This window comes from Pezoporus flaviventris, unplaced genomic scaffold (genome assembly GCF_033815535.1).
Source record: "Pezoporus flaviventris isolate CSIRO_AGI_PZ_B2104156 unplaced genomic scaffold, CSIRO_AGI_Pfla_v1 ptg000031l, whole genome shotgun sequence".
Taxonomy (NCBI): Eukaryota; Metazoa; Chordata; class Aves; order Psittaciformes; family Psittacidae; genus Pezoporus; species Pezoporus flaviventris.
In genome coordinates, this window is record NW_026892579.1 from 39,938,494 (window position 1) to 39,959,064 (window position 20,571).

The 20,571-nt window shown below is 38.5% G+C and overlaps 1 protein-coding gene and 1 long non-coding RNA gene across 4 annotated transcripts; one reads left to right on the plus strand and one right to left on the minus strand.

The window, feature by feature from the left end:
- Window positions 1-92: 92 nt before the first annotated feature.
- CPSF3 (cleavage and polyadenylation specific factor 3) lies at window positions 93-18,794 on the plus strand. 3 transcript variants are annotated; one of them, XM_061460792.1, is made up of 18 exons: window positions 93-222; window positions 1,073-1,136; window positions 1,998-2,095; window positions 2,996-3,124; window positions 3,988-4,165; window positions 5,673-5,762; window positions 6,612-6,762; window positions 8,976-9,151; window positions 9,725-9,883; window positions 10,641-10,787; window positions 11,796-11,948; window positions 12,332-12,440; window positions 12,732-12,830; window positions 13,944-14,038; window positions 14,590-14,677; window positions 15,604-15,673; window positions 16,242-16,338; window positions 18,596-18,794. In XM_061460792.1, exons 1-18 carry the CDS (start codon window positions 152-154, stop codon window positions 18,695-18,697), a joined length of 2,076 nt encoding a protein of 691 aa, XP_061316776.1. In that variant the 5' UTR covers window positions 93-151; the 3' UTR covers window positions 18,698-18,794. The 3 variants fall into 3 exon arrangements, with proteins under 3 accessions (XP_061316776.1, XP_061316777.1, XP_061316778.1); XM_061460793.1 differs by lacking the exon at window positions 12,732-12,830; XM_061460794.1 differs by lacking the exons at window positions 93-222; window positions 1,073-1,136 and having other exon boundaries at window positions 4,026-4,165.
- Window positions 18,245-20,449, minus strand: LOC133272978 (uncharacterized). Its single transcript, XR_009744627.1, has 2 exons — window positions 20,117-20,449; window positions 18,245-18,710 (listed from the first exon to the last, which is right to left on the minus strand). It is a non-coding gene; the product is annotated as an uncharacterized LOC133272978 (long non-coding RNA).
- Window positions 20,450-20,571: the final 122 nt, after the last annotated feature.

A 20,571-nucleotide genomic window follows, 5' to 3' on the forward strand; every position in this document is an offset into this window, starting at 1 on the left:
TCCTCCCACTTCCGGGTCACCCCGCCCCGCATGCGCGCAAGGCTCTGAGGACAGGAAGCGGAAGGCGAGAGGAAGAGGAAACCGAGAGGGAACGGAAGGCGGGCGGGCTTGGGTCGGGGTCAGCGCGGGTGCCTCCGGGGCTTAGGGCGTCATGTCCGCCAAGCGGAAAGCCGAGGCGCTGATCCCGGCGGAGGAGAGTGATCAGCTGCTCATCCGGCCCCTGTGAGCGCCCGGGGCGGGCGCGGCGGCGGGACCCGCGCGTTGGACTTGGGCAGGGGGTGTCGGGGGGGGCGCCGGGGTTGCGGCCAGCCCGGGGTTAGGGGAGGAGCCCGACCTATGAGGTGGGCACGGGCCCCAGCCCAGCGCTTCCCCTGGGCCCTGGTTGTGTCATCGCGACCCGTGAGGCGGGAGCGTGGCCTGCGCGGCCCGGGAGAAACGGTGTTGATCACCGTTCAACTCCTCAAAGGGTGCTGAAATCCCGGGCTATTTTCCTCTTCCCTTCCCTGCGTTTGCCGTCCCTGGGAGAGCTGTCATGCTCAGCTGGAAGGATCGTGGCTTTTCCCTGTGCGCTGCTGAAGTGCTGTCTGAGCAAAACGTTTGTTTTACCTTTGCACTTCGACAGCACTGTGGGTCTTGTAGTACTTTAAGTTGATTTGTTTGTCTCTGGTGAGGATGCCAGTGCAATTTGCAGGTGTTTCTGGTAGCACCACAAGAGTTGTCTTCTGGACAACTTGAAGATGCTACTTAAAGCTTATTCACCCCAACATAATTTGTTCAGTAAGCTTCCCATTCCTTATACATCTCAATACTTTGAGACTCAAGTGTACAGGCATGCAATAAAAGATGGAAGAGACCAAAATAATTTCCCCAACCGTTCTTCGTATTTCTCCTGCATTAGATAGGGCCTCATTTCCATTGAGATAAATATAACTGTTCTGCTACTTTAGTGTTTCAGCTTAAAAGGTTGTTATTTCTACACAGAAAAATAATCCCACTAAACACATCCAGTATATAGTTGCATCCATATGGTGTGAGTTGGTTTAATTATGATGATTTTGATGTCTTTTTGCAGAGGTGCTGGCCAAGAAGTGGGAAGGTCTTGCATTATTCTGGAGTTTAAAGGAAGAAAAATAATGGTAATTATTGTATGAATGTATTTATGTGTTCTCTCATTATGGTGCTTCAGATCACAAAAAGTTGTTAAGGGTTCAATTCAGCTGCCACACTGAAGTCAGTCACTGTGCTAAAAGAGGAAGGTTTTACGGCTTTCTGGAACAATGTAACATATAACAGGCGGTATTAGGGAGGCTGTCCTGTAAAACAGCTCCATATCCTCAAACAGCATGTGTGTGTCTAAAGTGTAGATTCTGAATCACAGAATACCAGGTTGGAAGGGACTTCAGCGATCATCTGGTACAACCTTTTTAAGGCAAAGCATGACCTAGACTAGATGTCCCAGCACCCTGTCCACCTGGGTCTTTAAAGTGTCCAGTGTTGGGGAATCCACCACTTCCCTGGGGAGATTATTCCAATGGCTGATTGCTGTCATTGTGAAAAAAAAAAACACCAAAAATGTACACGTTAGGTTTCAGTGGAACCTCAGGGTAATGTTTACCAACAGTTATGTGTAAACAGTCACATAGAAACACATAGCTCTTCCTCTTTTCCAGCTGTCTTCTCGTATGGTGGCTGGAATAACTTGGACATTGTGACTGTTATTACCTGTATTCAGGTGTTGCTGAAGTGTGAGTGAAGGCTTGCATAGGTGCTAAATTACAATCAAAGACTGGGATCTTTTGAGAAATTTTTGGTGTCCCAGTGGAGATGAGTCATTTAGACAGAAGCCCAAGATGTGAAATCCGGTGCTAAAAGCAGTATTTAAGGAAAAAACACTTTTTGCATGATGCTAAAGTCACTAGGAACTATATTTTAGACCAAACTGGAAGAACGTTTCTTGCATGTTATGTTCGAAGCTTTAACTTCCTTTCATTTTTTAGCTTGATTGTGGAATCCATCCTGGACTGGAAGGAATGGATGCTCTTCCTTACATTGATTTGATAGATCCCGCTGAGATTGATCTCCTCTTAATTAGTCAGTAAGTTGCACCTGAAAGATCAAATAACTGAGGTTGTGGTTGGAGCTGTGTTCACTGAGAGGCTGAAAAGAGGTGTCATATAGATGGTAATGGTGTGGCGAACTTTTAGTTTCCAACTTTTTTAAAATTGAGGATGTTCAGTTCTTGACATTAGAACTCTCCTCTGAGCCCGCTGTGATATCTGACTTACAACCTGGCCTGCTTTAACACTATTGTGACAGCTTCTAGGAGTCTTCCACATGAAGACTGCTGAAAAGTATTGGTTGTGGTTTTTGCTCCATTGGCTTTGAATGAAGAAGGTTCTTGGACACTTAGGCAAGCTTTGAATGTGGTTTAAATTTTGCTTAGTGGCTGAGAGACAAGAAGAGCATTTCTAAATGATTTAACCAGTCATAACCAGGTCTCTATAAAATCCTGAGCTTTCACGCTATGTGCTTGTTTGAATTCCGTTTCAAAAGTACTTCCTTAAAATAGGTCGAACTTAAAGTGTGGCCAAATAATTTTGTTTTAGTAGTTAGCATTTTAGCATAGTGTCCACCATGCAAACTTAAGATTGCATTTGTTAGCTTTCTTATATCTGACATTTATAGTGTTCCTGGTTCCCCTTGGTTTTCTCCCTCTAAATTTATATGTAGATTACAAAAAGGTTAATTCTGAAATTATTTGGGTAAAACGTTTGCCATTAATGGGGAATTTCCTCTATTACTCTTAGGTCTTCCTGTCTGCATATCTAGTCACTAGTGTACAGAATGTAGACCAGCATAGTTAACAACAGCGTTGAGAATTCTGCTTCTGGATTTTCATGATGCCATGTTAACCCAGCGAAGTAGTGAATTATATGATATGTATTAGTGTTGTGTGATGCTAATGTATTAATTGGATTCGTGTGTCTATTTTAAGTTTCCATTTAGATCACTGTGGGGCTTTACCGTGGTTTTTACAGAAAACAAGTTTTAAAGGAAGAACGTTTATGACTCATGCCACAAAAGCTATTTACAGGTGGCTTCTCTCAGACTATGTCAAAGTCAGGTAAGCTGAGCTGTGGGTTGTTTCTTTTAACTCAGGAATTATTTCACATATAGATTCAACAGGAAACTGAAGATGAAGCCACCAGAGGTGGCTGGATGAACCTGGATATTGCCACAGTAGAACATGATACCTAGATTAGAATTAATGAATCATTTTACTGCCTCAGGGATAATGTGACTGTCAGATAATTGCCTATTAATAAAAAAAATAAAATCTTTCCTTCTCTTCTCTCATTCTTTTCATTTGCTGCATTTGGACCTTTAATAGTTTCCTTCCCCCCCCCCCCCCATCTGTCTCTCTGAAGACACTCTTGTTAGCATGCTTTTTCATATCTCTTTTTCCTGAAGCTTCATAGAAGTGGTTGGTTTGGGTTTCTCTTTTTTTCTTCTTTTTTTTTCCCCTTCTGTTAGATGCCTTGACACATCTTTTCTATGTGAATGCAGTGGTCCTGAGCATATCTCAACTCAGCAGATTCTAGCTTGGGTCAGAAGCCTGATAAGCAGTCCTCTTTTAAGTTGTTTGTTTTGGGCCAGTGGGAGAAGTGTGTTTTAGTTTGGCTTTTGAAGATTGTTACAAGCTAACAAGTGGCAGATCTCTGTGGAGAGTTGGGAATCTGTTGTTACTTTCAGGCAAATACAGAGCAGATCCTGAACTGCAAAGACCATTCTAGCATGGCCTTTCAAAAGAAAGATGCTTGAACTACATTTAGAGTACCTGGACTTGATTCCTAACATAGGAGACATAGCATTACTGAATGGAAGTCTTACTATCGGTGGGGAACTACCCAGGAAGTGTTTATCCAACTGTTACATGATCTAAGGTGGTAAGATGAGCTGATATTTAGCCATTTCACTTATATCCAGTAATATATCAGCGGATGACATGCTATATACAGAAACAGACCTTGAAGAAAGCATGGACAAGATTGAGACCATCAACTTCCATGAAGTGAAAGAGGTGGCAGGAATCAAATTCTGGTGTTACCACGCAGGCCACGTCCTGGGAGCAGCCATGTTTATGATTGAAATAGCTGGTGTGAAGGTATTTTGTTTTTATTATAAAGTTGAAACCAAGCCTGAAGTCTAATGTGGTTGTTAATTATTTCTGTCTGTTGAGCCCCACTGCTGTGGCTGGAGATGTCAAATAGACTTGGACTCCAGGCAGGGTGGGAGCCCTTGACTTAGAGCGTTTATTTTCTCATTGATGAGAACTAGCAAGTGACACACGTATGGAACCAAGTAGGATGTTTGGATTTTATAGGGGTGACTTATGACTCAAATTTGGAACCAGTAAACTGACAATTTTTCTTGTTGCTCCACTCAGAGGCAGCTGATAGCTGAGGCATCCTTATGGAGGCTCCATTTTAGTAAAATCTAGGAACAGATGTCTGGTTTTGTAATTATGATTTACCATGTGCCTGCCTTGAGTGCTTAAATGGCATTAGTCAAAGTATGTGAGTTATATTTTTCTCATAACACTCCTATGCTCAAGTACGTAAAGAAACAAGATTATTATTAATTTTTAAGCACGAAGAGATTAAATGAGTCGTTGTGTAATCACAGGCCGCACTGTGTCAAACCCAGATACTGAAACTACTCTCATGAATTGGAGTTCAGTAGGATAATCACTGCCAAAGAAGAGTTTCATACAACCTTGAAGAGGGAAGAGAGATTCTGGTGGTACTGAGGCTTCTGTCTAGAGGGACTTTGTTCATGGTTATAATGATTGAGAATTTTAGAAGTTTAGAAATAGGATTCCATTATTTTCTTTAATTCCCTGGGAAGCAAAAGGAATGATAGTAGGTTACCTGTAGACCAGTTGTCTGCTGTTGCTGACTGTATGTTTTGTTGTTCACATTTTAATCAGTGGAATGATTGTTTAGTTAAAACTGTTTAGTTTTGAAACCAACCCTTGGGCAGAGAGAGTTGCATTCCACCCTGCAGTTAAGAATCAAAAATTGCTTACAGTTACAAATTACTTCTTGGTGTAATGGGGAACATGATCATTCTGTTTAGAAATTCTGCTAATTACAGGTTGTTTTTTTTTTAGTATAAGAAAATCTTAGAAAAATTTTTAATAAGTAATTTGATTATACTATTCACTGTATTTCAATTCTGATATATAAATGCAGTTTTATCTACTTCTTACTTCCACTCAGGACCTGCTGTACTTTGTTACACTGATTTTTACTTCTTAATTATCAGTGCATATATGCAGAAGGCTGGAAATGGCACCTTTATACCTCAAACAATAAATAAAATCTTAGTAATTGTTTACCTAGTTCTTTTGGAATTATTCTACTGCTTAAAATAAGAAATGTTTTACTTACTGTGGCTAAAATATTTGCATTGTACCACTATTGACCTAATATTGTAAGCACTGTCCACATCAGAAAAGTCTTTAATTAAAGTACATCTGACTCTTTTATGATAAATTCCTTAAACCCATCTTTGCTTAAAAAATACCACTCCTATACAACAGCTTTTTAGAGGCTGCTGACCTGGTAGAACCTGTAATCAGAGTAATTGCTTCTCTTTGTCTCCAATAGCTTTTATATACAGGTGATTTCTCAAGACAGGAAGACAGACACCTGATGGCAGCTGAGATTCCTAATATTAAACCCGATATTCTTATAATTGTAAGTTTTACAGAATTATCTCTTACATTTGTAATGAAATATGTATAGGGATATTAATTAAAGCTAAAATGAAATGAGAGGGGAGATTTAGTGGTAAGTCATGGCTTGCATTAAATATCCAAATGCTTGGGTGTTCAGAACACTCCAGCATTTCTTTTCACTGTATTAAAAAGTCTAATTTTCATTTTATAATTTTTCTGATGAAGTTCCTTAAGCCTTTAGACAGACCTTTTCAAGATGGGAGATTTATTAGGTTTCCACTTGTGTTTGCTAGATGTATTGTACAAATGTACAGTGTAGCTAGATGTCTTTAGTAGATCCTAACCCTGATTTTGTTTACTGTGTCCCTTCTAATTGCTTTCTGTAACTGCTAATTTCATTTTAAGTCACATCAAAATCTTGTATTTTATGTAATTCCTATATTTTAGGCTAGGTACTTCTAAACTGTGGCACATATACCACTGGTGAGCCATATTAATGTGATAACCCCTTCATCAAAGCAGTGGCATCACTGCCATCTAGGAAAGTATGTATGTTAAATTTGAAACCTCTTACAAGAAGCATCAAAATTAATAGCTTTAATTGTTTGTTTTCCTAACAGAATCTGTCTTTCCAACCAGCTGGGAGGGGTTTGCAAGAGAGAAAATTTTGGTTATTTAACTTGGTCGAGGTGGTTATGGGAATTTGGAGTGGTTTTGATTTTTCTCTTCACCTCACTGTTCTCCTTCCTCTCCCCACCATGTTAACACCAGTATGCTTTTCTGTATTTTCGTGTTGGATTCCGAGGAGAAGATTGAGAATCAGTCTCTGTGTATCAGCATTTTTAATATTTTATTTCTGTATACACAGGAATCCACTTATGGTACTCACATTCACGAAAAAAGGGAAGAGCGAGAGGCAAGATTCTGTAACACTGTTCACGACATTGTCAATAGAGGAGGTAGAGGTCTTATTCCTGTTTTTGCCCTGGGTCGAGCACAAGAACTACTTTTAATTTTAGGTATGTACCTTCACACCTCCTCTTAATAAGAGGCATGGAGAGTTAAATGAGAATGTTTAAACAACTCTTTAGCCATTTTCCAGTGTGTTAATGCATAATGCATGTTTGTCGAAGTGCCAAAAGTCCAATAAACCAACCAAAGCAGTTCTGCTTTATGAGGCAGGATCGAGGCCTAGAAAGGAAAGGGTAATGGCATACCCTTTTCTTACTGGAAAGGGTAATACGTGCTTGACTCAAATATTGTTGAACCAGGATTTCAGCAAATAGGGCCTAATATTGCAGATTGAAAAGTGAGCAATCACAGCAACTGTCCTATTTAAACTGTACTGCTAAAAAAAAGGTGTACTCTGCTCCAGAGTTTGACCATCTTTGCTCTTTAATTTAAAAGTCTATATGGAGAAGTCTATAGGAAAAGTTGAGAAAATACAGACACTTAAGTCCTAGTGGTAATGCGAAAGCAAATTAGGCTTCGTTAAGAAGAGCAAACTGGAAGGGAAGGGGTAATTGTACATGATCACAAGCCACTTCACATAAAATACATAGGTAGTTGTGACAAGGTACTTCAGGTAAACCAGTTATTAAATAATTATTTCCAGGCTTGTTTGCTTCCTTTTAGTGCATTGAATGTGTACTACATTATGTGCTTTTTCAGTCTCTTTTTACTCCTGCAAATGCTGGCAAGACCAAAAGATAATTATCTCAAAATTAAAACATTTATTTTTAGGGGTATTGAATCTAAAGTGTTACTGAAGAAGTGTGACATTCTTCTCACTTTCCATTTCATTTTAGCTCAATATTAGAAGTAATTTGTTTCAAAATGTGTTACTGGTCTATTCAAATGTTAATAAGCAATTTGGATCTAGGCAGAGGGTAGTATTCAGTGTGGGATTATTTGCTACTTATCACTGTTTGAAGGTTTTTTATTTTACAGAGGAGATAGAACAGGAACATCTTAAATCTTGTGTAGCTATCAATTTGTCGTTTGCCTCTCCTTCCTGTGTGTAGGTATTAAAGTTGAATTTCTAGAGGTAAGCTTGAAAATAACTCCAGTAAAGCTAGACATTCAATTGGATGCTTAATTAGGTAGAGAATGCAATTGCATCTCTTGTGTCTACACAACTGAGCCCACAGGATTACGTATTTGTTTTTCTTTATAAGTGTATGACAAAAAATGAAAAACTGTGTTACAGTATAGAAAATTGTGATGACGTCCAGTCCTTTAACGTCACTCTGAGTCCTGCTGTTGGTTATCTTCTACTGGCTGTGGCCACCTTATGCTTGAGTTTATTAACATAGTGATGTCAGCCTCTCTGACATGTTCTGAAAATCTTTAGCTGCATATCAGAAATGTCAGGTTAAAGACAAATAATTTTAAATACACACAAGAGTGTACCTTTATCTTTGGATGATTGTTCCTCACTTATGCAGTATAAATATGTTTTAGACTAGCAGAACTGTAACCATGTGGGAAAACAATTAAGTTATGTTTGCACAGATGCATTCAGATCTCTTCTTTGTGTTGAGTAAAGGTCATGGCTGCTGTCATCGATGATAAAATAAGTTGTGGTTAGTGGAGGCTTTTTGCTTTTTTTTGTTTCGGTTAAGCTTGTAAAATATAACTGTTGGTGATATATAGGAAGCCATAAATGATAACTGGATGATCCCTTTATGCCTTGAACTCCCTGGGTTTGTTTTACACAACTTTGATACAGTGAATTCTCATTGACATATCTACACACAGATGTCCCTAACTGTTAGATGTATAATTGATATTTGACAGAGACAGTTCTGCTTTATTGCAGTGGTTTGGTAAAGCTTGCACTGTTGTAAATGTAGATTTATTGCTGTGTAATATTGTGTATGCTTTATGCCTTGTAGCTGAAATTGGTAATTGATTGGAATTTGACCTGCCAAAAATACCTGAAATTCATCTTTTTCTTGTTTGTTTGCATGCTTGTTTGTACTAGTTATATACATTTTTAGTTGGTGATTGCTTTTTCTTCTTAAGTAGGGCAGGTAAAAAAAAAAAAAAGCTTATGATTGTGACTTTCTGTAATAAAAATGAAAAACTGCACTGCTAAATCTATTTCACAAGAAGCATTAATGCTTCTGAGAAGCATGTCCTTTGGAGACAATGCTGTGGGCAGGGGTGTGTGGGTTTTTTAGGTGGGTTTTTTTGTTTGTTTTTCTTCAGTGTTTCTGGGTTTTTGTAGATGAATACTGGCAGAATCATCCTGAACTCCATGATATCCCTATATACTATGCCTCCTCCTTGGCAAAGAAGTGTATGGCAGTTTATCAGACATATGTCAATGCCATGAATGACAAGATCCGCAAGCAAATTAACATCAACAATCCATTTGTTTTCAAGCATATTAGTAATCTGAAGGTAAGCTTAAGGTTGTCTTACAAAAGAAGAAGGGTGACAGAAAAATTCATAGAATCATAGAATGGTTTGGGTTGGGAAGGACCTTCAGATCATCTAGTTCCAAACCCCCCTGCCGTGGGAAGGGATGCCTCACACTAGAGCATGTCATTCCAAGGCTCTGTCCAACCTGGCCTTGAACACTGCCAGGGATGGAGCATTCACAGCTTCTTTGGGCAACCTGTTCCAGTGCCTCACCATCTTCATGGTAGTTGCTGAACAGTTTGCATGTTTACTGTCCCAGTAGGTTGATTAGGTACAGGTTTATATCCAAGTTATCTGCTATCCCAGTGTTTAGAGGGCTTGTTCAGGGAAGTTTACGCCCCACCTTTTCTTCCACTGTAGATCCCTGTGCTTATAGTTTGCTCCTTATGGGCACCAATAGGAGGAACTCTCCTGCAAAGGGCACTGTTTATGAGGATGGGGTATAATTAGTGAATGTAGGGCTCTACTTGTACCTTGTTCAGCGGTGTAGCTAGGCTGTCCTTCATGTGACTAAGTTACGGTATCTGCTATTCTTGCTGTTTGTCCATTCAGAGTATGGATCATTTTGATGATATTGGCCCAAGTGTTGTGATGGCATCCCCAGGTATGATGCAGAGTGGCTTATCCAGAGAGTTGTTTGAAAGCTGGTGCACAGATAAGAGAAATGGAGTAATTATAGCAGGGTACTGTGTTGAAGGAACACTTGCTAAGGTGAGTTGCTAATATATCACGACTTAACATGTAGAAGTATTCATGTTATGTTTAAAAAGAATTTGCCAATGGCAATTGTTTTTATTTGAATTTACTGAGAAGATTGTTGTCAGATACGCATAATTATGTTGTTAAAACTAGTTGCTTTTAGCTAATACTAATGAAAAGTACAGAAAATTGGCATATGGCCATTTCTAGTGATGTTAGAGAGAATGATCTTTTCTAGGAGCAGTTACCTTGTCATGAGAAGGAATGACTGATACTTTCCTCCAACTTCAGACCCCTCCACCATTTAACTTTTTGAGAGAGGAGCCCGAATCCTAATTCTGGAGGAACAGATATTAAATCTTAATGCTATTTAGGTGTCGGAGATCAGACCGCTTTGTGCATGTTGTGCTATTGTCCAGTTGTAGAGAATTAAATCCTTCAAATTCCAGCAGCTGAGAGCATCAGAGCATCTAGTTTTGCCTTTAGAAATAGAGGTCACACACTAGCTACAATTTTAATGTAAATTTGAGAAAGATTTATCTGGAAGAAAGAATGACCCCCAAGATTTGCAGGATCTGAGGAGTTCCTACTTGAGTATACAAAAGATGAAACGATGTGCATTGTGCATGTTTTTTTCATTTGTGTTTGTTTTGTGAAATTTGAGAGAAATTCTTCACATTTAACCTGACTGCCAATATTATCTCATATGGTTTGGAAATGTAAAGCATTTGTTACATGGTGTCTTATTTAAAGTGCTCTTTTCTTCTAGCACATCATGTCTGAACCTGAAGAGATCACAACTATGTCAGGGCAAAAACTGCCACTGAAGATGTCTGTGGACTACATTTCTTTCTCTGCTCACACGGATTATCAACAAACCAGTGAATTTATCCGGGCCCTGAAACCTCCACATGTGGTTAGTATACATGCTGCCCATCTCTCCAGAGTGGGATTCATCAAACCACTTCATGGCCTTGTGTCATCAAGGTGTGAAGTGAAGTCATCATCATCATCATCAAGGCATCCTGGTGTCTGGCAGTACCAGTAGCCAGCACCCTATGCCTTTAATAATAAAAGGTGGAGATTTTAGCCGGTTTTCATCATGTTATCTTAACAAAGTAAAGATGAACTTGCTTCTGACTGTGTGCATGGGGATTATCTGGGGATGACTTTCAAGAAATTGGTATGGTCCATAATGTGTTTCAGCAGTGTTTTGCAGAAATAAAATACAGTATAGGACCACATCAAGTTGTGGGCACTGGTATTGGAATAATTAATTGTAATTTGCCCCCAGATAAACAAGAAAGTATTAATTGCAACAGGCAGCAAAAGACAAAGGCAGCAATTGAGGGGAAAAGCATGAGCAAATCACAGGGATCAGGAGGTGTGAAAGACCAGAATATGAAAATGTGGACTAGGATCTGAAACTTACTGAGACTGGAGGAGAATCAGTGTGTAAGCACAGATAAGGAAAACAAATCATGGAAGAAAAGAGGATTTAACTTGGCAAAGAGAATTGTGAACTGTGAAGCATCCTCTGAATTGCATGTTTATTTTGTTTATAGCTACCTACATGCAGACACAAAAATGTAAAGCTGACTAACTTCTGTTGTTGAACTTAAGTTAATGCTTTGCTTTCATGATATAACAGTGTATGAAAAGTTAAATGGAATCTCTGTCATGTACTCTGCTTATTTGCATGTGTTTTTCTACTAATACTCGGGGTTGTGAAATCTAGGCCTTTGGATAACGCAGCAATATCAAAGACATAAAACTATGTAATATAATTGAGCCAATATTTCATATATTGACATTTTTATAAGGATGAGGTACAAGATGGCAATTTTGGGGGGATAATTTGTTTACTAAACATGTCTGGTTGGTCAAATAACTTCTCATGAGAGGAAAACTTCCCTTCCTATAGATTTTAGTTCACGGTGAGCAGAATGAAATGGCCAGATTGAAAGCAGCATTGATCCGGGAATATGAGGATAATGATGAAGTTCACATAGAAGTTCATAATCCTAGGAATACGGAAGCTGTAACCTTAAACTTCAGAGGAGAAAAACTTGCCAAGGTATAAAATCAGTAGTTTGTTATCTGTACAGCGGTATTTTCCTCTGGGATAAAAGCCACACTTATTATTCCAAGTCTCTGTTTTTAATTGGTTTCAGATTGTGTGTGTTTTCCAGGCACTCAAAGTATGTGAGTGTTTTCATTTAGTGGTGTATTTGGGGTTTGGATTTGGTTTTGGGTTTTTTTTGCCTCTTCATTCTTCCAAACTTTTCTTGTGTTAATCCCAGAATGTCTGTTGGGTATGAGGACCTTCCTTTATTTTCAGAGTTAATTTTATGTGATGTTTGACTTTTCTGAAAAAACTGTATTTTGTCTCTGTAGCTACATTTGAGCTGTGAATACTTCAGTTTGCTTTGTTGACTGTTCTGTGTTTTTCACTTCCAGGTGATGGGATCTTTAGCAGATAAGAAACCAGAGCAAGGACAGAGAATTTCTGGAATCCTAGTTAAAAGAAATTTTAACTATCACATCCTTTCTCCATGTGACCTCTCCAGTAAGTAAAGGCAGTGATGTGCTCAGTAGGTAACTGAAACTTAGTGAATACTCTTTTTTTTTTTTTCTTTTAAATGGGTATGATAAAATAACAAGCTCTTACTGCTTTCTTAACCACAGATATATTATTTCTCTTACAATAGACACTCCACCCTCCTCACTACAGATTGTCCTTTTCAACCCTCTGTCTTAAATGTCTTGATGCCACTATTGATCTATAGTGGCAGTTTTATTTTTTTAGGAAATCAGTTCAAAGGGACAGTTTTTAATGGGAACTTTTTAATTCTTTCAGATTACACAGACTTGGCGATGAGCACTGTAACACAGACACAAGCCATTCCATACACGGGGCCTTTTAATCTACTTTATTATCAGCTACAAAAACTTACTGGTGCGTATTTGGAAAGACATGGTTGTGGTTTATATTGGTCAACTTTTAAAACAACTTCCAGTCTTCAGAGGTCTTCTCAGTGGAAATTTCTTTGCCAGTGACTGAAGTGCCACAGTTTATTTTGTATTTTACAACTTTCATTAGATTATGCAGCTTCTGACTGATGCAGTTGATGAGTATGACACATCCTTTTGGAGGGATTCCATTGTAGCTGTATTACAAAATCATGAGCGTGTAGCGGTATAGAGCCTAGGGCAATTTCTGTCTCCTCTCAGTTCACACAGTGAGTTCTGTATACATTCTGATGTAAAATTTATTAATTGATCTTTTATCTGCAGCCCCAAAATAGAATTAATGGAATGCCATTCCATTAATAAAACCAAGATCTCTATCCTTTGTGATAGACAGCCTCTTCTGTCCCTCCACAGGAGGCAAGAATCTGACCTGGTTGGCTTTTTCTGAGTTGGAAGCCATTTAAATCTGCCACTAATGTGATCTCCAGTGCTGCTGTTTAGCTTTCTGAAAGGTTGGGGAAGCTCCTGGACTAGTTCATTAAAGGCACACAGACTTTGCAGGATCCCTTCCCAGATTGGAAGCTCAGGATTTTTTTTTTTCTTCCCTAGCATCCAAATCTAATTCATATCACTGAGGAAGAGAAAAATCTGTGTTCAGCTGATGTTCAGGTCTCATAACCCAAGTGCTACATGGCACACAAATGCTTTTGGTTTAAGCTCTATGCTTATGTAAGCAATGGGTTGTCCTTCAAGGCTTTAAGAGGACCTGGTTAATTCTGCAAATGCAACACTGAATTTCTTGGTTGTTCTGTTTTTCATTGGTGTGCATACATCAGTGTGCTAAGCTGGTCAAATGTGAGAATTCAGAACAAGTAAATTGGCTGGTATTACATACTAAAACACCCCAAACAATCCAGAACAAAGCATATAATTCTGTCAGGTGAGGGAAGACAGTTGCACTTCCATTTTGTGAGCTGCTCTGAGCAGTTGTGATAATAACAACTCCTTATTCTTAAATAACCTGGGGTTTTATGCAGGTAAGGTTAGTCTTGCTTTCAGGATGATTTTATTCTTGCTAACTATTTGTTGTCACTTTTAGGTGATGTAGAAGAAATAGAAATTCAACAAAAACCAGCCCTGAAGGTTTTCAAAAATATTACTGTGATCCAGGAGCCAGGCATGGTAGTCCTTGAGGTGGGCATTGGTGAGGGAGGGAGAAGTATTTTGTTCTCCAGTTTCTCCAAAATAGCAACATCAGATAAATACTATGCAGAATTCAGTGTTTTAAGTAGCTTTCTGTTGGATGCCTAGGAGAATGAAAGGTAGAACAAAATTCCCCTTGAGCGATGGTCCTGTACTGTTGCATGTTGTTTCATTTAGCCACTGCTGGTTTCCTTTTTGCTGTGACTCAGGAGTGTAATGGCAGATTTGGTGCCCATTTTTTATGTGGCAAGTAGGAATTGGAAATAATGTCAAATGGTGTTTTCTCCCCCTTTCCAACAGTTGTTATTAATAACTGTTTCACAAATGTGTTCAGAAGCATTCAACAGTTTGAATTTTTCACAGGAAGTTACTGGAATATACCAAGTTAAAAGTAGTTAATAACTTGGTGTAAAATGTATGGTAGTCATTTGAAGCTAGAATTCAGAGGAAAGCAAATAGGGGAACACGATGGTTTTATGTTGCATTATTCACTCAGCCCAAAGAATGGTCTCACATTATTACTTATTTTTTTTCTCTTCCAGTGGGTGGCAAATCCTGCTAATGATATGTATGCAGACACTGTGACAACAGTGATACTGGAAGTGCAGTCAAATCCCAAAATACAGAAAGGTACTAAGTTTGGTGCATGCATATTTAACTGAGGCATTGCTTCTTAATTTTTTTATATCAAGCTTAGAGGGATATAATGCCTTGCAATAGATTGTGATCCCCCTGTTGTACTTCCCTTCCTTATGAAACTTTTTAGGGAGTAAGATTTGCTACTTAAAACCAGAATTGCCACTTGGTCTTCCTTATTTGTAAAATGTTAATTTGTTGAAACTGACTCTTACGTGGCTACTGGTAGCTGATTGTGGAAAATGTGTGTTTATCAAAAGCCTTATCCATCAGTGAAAAATGCAGTGATTTTCACAATTAGCTCTTCCTCTAGATCTCTGACTCCTTTAATGAATAAATACTTAAAATAATTATGTTCAGATGAAAATGACTTGATTTAAACTACCTCTTAATTTCAAAACCAAGTCTAAATACAGTATCTTTATTTTTATTTCAACCTCTCTATGCTGAAACATATTCCAGGAATGTCTATGTCTATTACTACTACTCACATTTGCTGTCTGGTTTCACTTTATGTATTCTCTGCATGCTCCTAGCCTCTGTGATGTGGTATTTCTTTATCATAAAAGAAAACAGAGAGATTATAACCAAATTATGAAAGTAGATTATTTTTACTTTTTAGTAAAGGAAATGTGAGAAGTAATGAGCATAACAGTAAAAAGGAGAATTAAAAAGTGAGAATTAGACTTGCAAAGTTTTCTGTTTTAAAATGCGATAAGTACAGGGAGCATATATTTTAAACTTAGGTATTTCCTTGACTCTTCCATCCTTAATACATTTTCTTTGTAAATTGTTTAAATATATATCTCTCTTTTTAGATTGTTTCTTCCTGAAAGTCAATTAGGAACCAGGCAGTAAAAGTTAGCCAGTTTTTGCTCCCAGCAGATGTCTGTGAAAGTAAAATGACTTCTTCTTTTCAGCTGCAGTACATAAAATTTCAAAGAAAGTAGACATGGATGTGTATAGGAAGAGAATGGAGATCATGCTTCAGTAAGTTGGCATATTTTTCAAACAGAAAATGATCAGTTAATCTTGTGAATACAGTAATTTTAGCATAATCCAGTTTAAAGATAGTTATTTTAAAATGCTTTTTGCAAATTTACTTCAGTCTAGTTTCTGTGAGGCCAGGAGTTAAGTAAAGAAAGAGGTGCAGTAGAAAAATCTCAGCATCATTAACACTTTGAATACAGGACTTTCTTCCAGAAGCAGACTTTTATGTTGTCTCCCAGAATGCTGTGGTTGTGGAAGTACCGTTTTGGTACCACTCTGATGTATGTTTTGTTATTTACATAGAAATCCTGCCTCTTTTGAAATCAAAGGAATCCTTCCTTTCATTTATGGTAAGATTTATTTTGGTAAAATAGTTACTGTTAGGTGACAGCCACTTTCATGAGAATTTAGATATGGATTTGTTGATTATATTCAAGTGGGCTAAATAACAGTTGCTGAAAGGAGATACCTCTGCTGACAAAACGCCTTTGGAACCCTGAGGTTAACAGAAAATAAATTACAAGTTTACTGTTTGGCCATGTCTTACACGCATAGGTCTTTGTTTTAGGGATATGTTTGGAGAAGACTCTGTGAGTTCAAAAGATGGCTCTGTCCTGTGCGTCACGGTTGATGGCAAGACTGCAAACATTTCGCTGGACACTCGGGTATGTAAAGCAAAGCACTCCCTTTTGTGTCTGGCTATATTTAGCAGAGGGGAGTCTCCCATCTAATATACAGATCTGCCTAGAATATCATGTACCCATTGCTAAGGAAATTATTTTGTATTTGATATCAAAACAGCTTAAGCCTATTCACTTTCCATTATTTCCATTGACATTCCTATCAGTGGATCAGTACCCTGCCTCTCTGAGAGAAGTACTTACCCAGCCTGTGAGCTGAGATCATTGATTTAACAGAAGCATATCCTACAGAGTTTTCTTCATTAAAAAAAAAAAAAAGCTAGAAATGTTTATGTAACAAATGCAGTAAATTTGGAAGAAACATCAGTATCTGTCAGCAGCTCTCTACTTGTATAAAGATGGATAAAGGAAGATTGTAGAGAAGAAATGGATTTAACCCACAATTTCTTTTGTAAATGTTCTTAAAACAGGCTCTGGTCTGAGTAACTGAACAATCAAGAGTAGGAGCAATGGTAATAATTGGGTTTTTGATTGTTTTGTAGATAAACTGAAAGCCTGAAATACTCACAAAAAGAAGTATTTTATTAATTTATTAGCTAGGTTCAGAATTGAATGTCATGCATGTCAGAAGTTTGCTTTAAGAAGCAATCATGCCTAGTTACTAAAAAAATAAGGAATTGTAAAGAATGATTCAAACCATGTCTTTTGTGTTCTTAAGCATTTGAATGTGTTGACTTTGTCATTATTAATAGCACAGTGAAAATATATAATGTATTACCACTACCCATTGTAGTAATCCATTCCAATCTGGAGTAGCTCCCAGATGCTGTCCTGAGGGACCATAACAAATGTTTTAAGTGTTCTACAAACCCAAAAGAAGGTTGATCCCAGCCCAAAATTTCTTACCTATTGAAACAAACTAAATGAATATTAATTATCTCCAGAGGCAGGTGAGTTACAGTCTTGTGGTTAACACACCATGATTGGTATGTCATCTTTTTTCAGTTTTTTAATAAACATATGCTACATTTCAGTGTATACATAGTATAGGAACATAGGACTGATGAAAAAATCTCTTGCAATAGAGAAAAAGGTAACAAGACTGGAAAAAAAACCCATAATGCTTAATCAAGAAGTTAGGCTTCATTTTCATGTAATATTATATTGATGTATATCATTATTGTTAATAATACGTTATTGATGTATGTTATTATTGTGCACTGACAGAAGCCCTAATGGCAGCTCAGCTGCTATCTTGTGTATCTTTGTAATACTTTACATACTGTGTTGGCAGTGGCAAGCTTGTGCCATTGTGAATGAGGTTTCTGTCCTTATGTGCATATATATCTTCTTACAAAACTTTAATGGCCTTAAAATGAAAAACTGTTTAGTATAGATCTGACTATATGGTGGGATTTGTGTATTTACTTTTTCCATGGTAACTGTTAACACAGTGCTCTTAGAGTTCACATGCTTCTAACAGCATTGTCAGATAACATTAAATACATTTGCTGTTTTAAATGTCCCCCCTTTTTTTTCTCTTCACAAACATTTATGGTTGAAAGTTGTTACTTGTTCAGAAGACCAGCAAGTTAATACTGAATTAGAGAAGGTACAGTCTTAGAGCCTGAAAGTCCATAGGATCAAGAATAGTGTTACTATGCAAATGCTGCCCTTTGAGATAGAGCAGTCAGGGGATAATCAGGTTGAATGTTGATCAACTTGTGTGTTTGGGGTGAGCATCTTTCTCTAGGAAGACTTGCTTTACAGATAGATGAATCTCTGCAGGCTTTTATATTGATGCAAATGTTATTTTATGGGTATGGGAATATCAGTGTGGAGGCTCCCTCAGCAGAGAGGGACTGTAGCTCTGTGATGAATGCATGTGTTTTACAGTATTAACCTAATGCAGTGCAGATGAATTCACAGATAAAATGGAAACTCCAAGGACTGAATCTCCTGTGGTTTTATTTGATTTTGAATTAAATGTAATGTACAGAACTTACTGCATTTTACAGAGTAGTTTTGAAACATGTCATTAATCAAACATAACACTTGAGATTAAGTTTCTTGTTCCTTAGCAGGGCTTCCATAAGTCTTCTCTGTACTCTTCTGCATGTTGGCAGACCATTTAAGAACATAAAGTGCTGCTCTTGATAACTCTTTTCCATTTGCATGACTATTTTTTTCGTTTCCCCTGATGAGCACTGCATTGTTCACATGCTGAAAAGGAATATGAAGTGCTGGTTGTTCTAACTTAACGTCTATTTTTTGTTCCCAGACAGTTGACTGTGAGCCAGGAAGTGAAGATGATGAATCCCTCCGTGAAATGGTGGAACTGGCTGCACAGAGGCTTTATGATGCCCTCAGCCCAGTATGCTGACCTCTGTAGATACCTAGGACACACACAAAAAAATCTTTTAAATGTTCAATTTATTTGGACTATTTTTTAAGAGCGAATAAATTTTTTTCTTCAGTAAGTCAGATGTATCAATGCTGTGACTGTGAAACTGCTGAGTTATTTCAAGTAATGGATGAGCAACCTTAGAGCAACTATATTTGTGGATGTATTATAGATTATAATAAAACCAGGCAAAGTGTGCATATATTCTTTCTTATGTGCACATACAAGAAATAAATTCTTAACCTATCTAAATGTAGAATTACAAAAATTAAATTTGAGTTTCATGTTTTTGAAGATTAATGACCAGCTGGAGGATGAATTTGATGTATTTGGTTTTCATATGCTCAGAGTCATAGAATCATAGAATAGTTAGGGTTGGAAAGGACCTTAAGATCATCTAGTTCCAACCCCCCTGCCAAGGGCAGGGACACCCCACACTAAACCATCTCACCCAAGGCTCTGTCCAGCCTGGCCTTGAACACCGCCAGGGATCAAGCATTTACAACTTCCTTGGGCAACCTATTCCAGTGCCTCACCACCCTAACAGGAAAGAATTCCTTCCTTATGTCTAATCTAAACTTCCCCTGTTTAAGTTTTAACCCATTACCCCTTGTCCTGTCACTACAGTCCCTAATGAAGAGTCCATCCCCAGCATCCCTGAAGGCCCCCTTCAGATACTGGAAGGCTGCTATGAGGTCTCCACGCAGCCTTCTCTTCTCCAGGCTGAACAGCCCCAACTTCCTCAGCCTGTCTTCATACGGGAGGTGCTCCAGTCCCCTGATCATCCTCGTGGGCCTCCTCTGGACTTTTTCCAACAGTTCCATGTCCTTTTTATGTTGAGTCAAGCTTGTATAGAATTTTGTTCCTGTCAAGGAAGCATGCATTGCTTCCTTGCAATACAAACTGCATGCTTGCATCTTCTTGAAGTCAAAGAGAGTTTGAACACATATAAAAACCAATCCACGTTTGCATACTGGGGTTAATTAGAGCTTTACAGCTGTGTATACAGGCATTACCATTAACTAGACTAGATGAACAAAACCAGCTTCAAGCAAAGTTTGTGCTTATGACCCGCAACAGCCTCGTACAAATTTCAGCGACAGTTCGCACATGTTTGCCCCTGCCAAGGGCCTTGTCACTCTGCTGGTGGAAGGGTCTTCCTGGGCAGCGTGAAATGTGGTATCTGCATGTGAACTGCAGCATGTGGAGAAGAATGATACTCCCAAGTTAGCCGGGTTGTTGCCAATCAGTAAACTGTGCAGAAAATTGTCCATGGGCAGTGAGTTTTCTTCAAGAGATCTTCCTCTTACACACACAGCTTTTTGTCTCCCCGCTCCCAGCTGTTTTAAATTGGCATCTCATTGATCACAGAAATTGGAACACCAGGTTGGAACGTACCTCAAGGACCATGTGCTCCAACCCTTCTTGGCAAAGTATGGCTAGATGTCCCAGCGCCCTGTCCAGCTGGGCCTTCTAAGTGTCCAACACTGGGGAATCCACCACTTCCCTGGGGAGGTAATTCCAAGGGTTGATTGTTCTCATAGCGCAAATTTCCTCAAGTCCAATTAGAATCATCCCAGGAGTAACTTGTGCCCATTACCCCTCCTCTTTTCCATGTGACTCCTTCTAAAGGGAGTCTCCATCTTCTTTGTAGCCACCCTTTAAACACTGGCAGTATCATCAGTGTACTGTTAGTACTACCACGATTAGTGACAGCTTCCCTCCCCAGCCTGTATGTCATTAGGCATAACAGTATTAAGCCTTTCAAACGCGGTAACTGCATTCTATTTAAAATGAGATACCTCTTTGGAACAGATAAAAAGTCTTATTTTAAAAATTATCCCCGCAAGGCG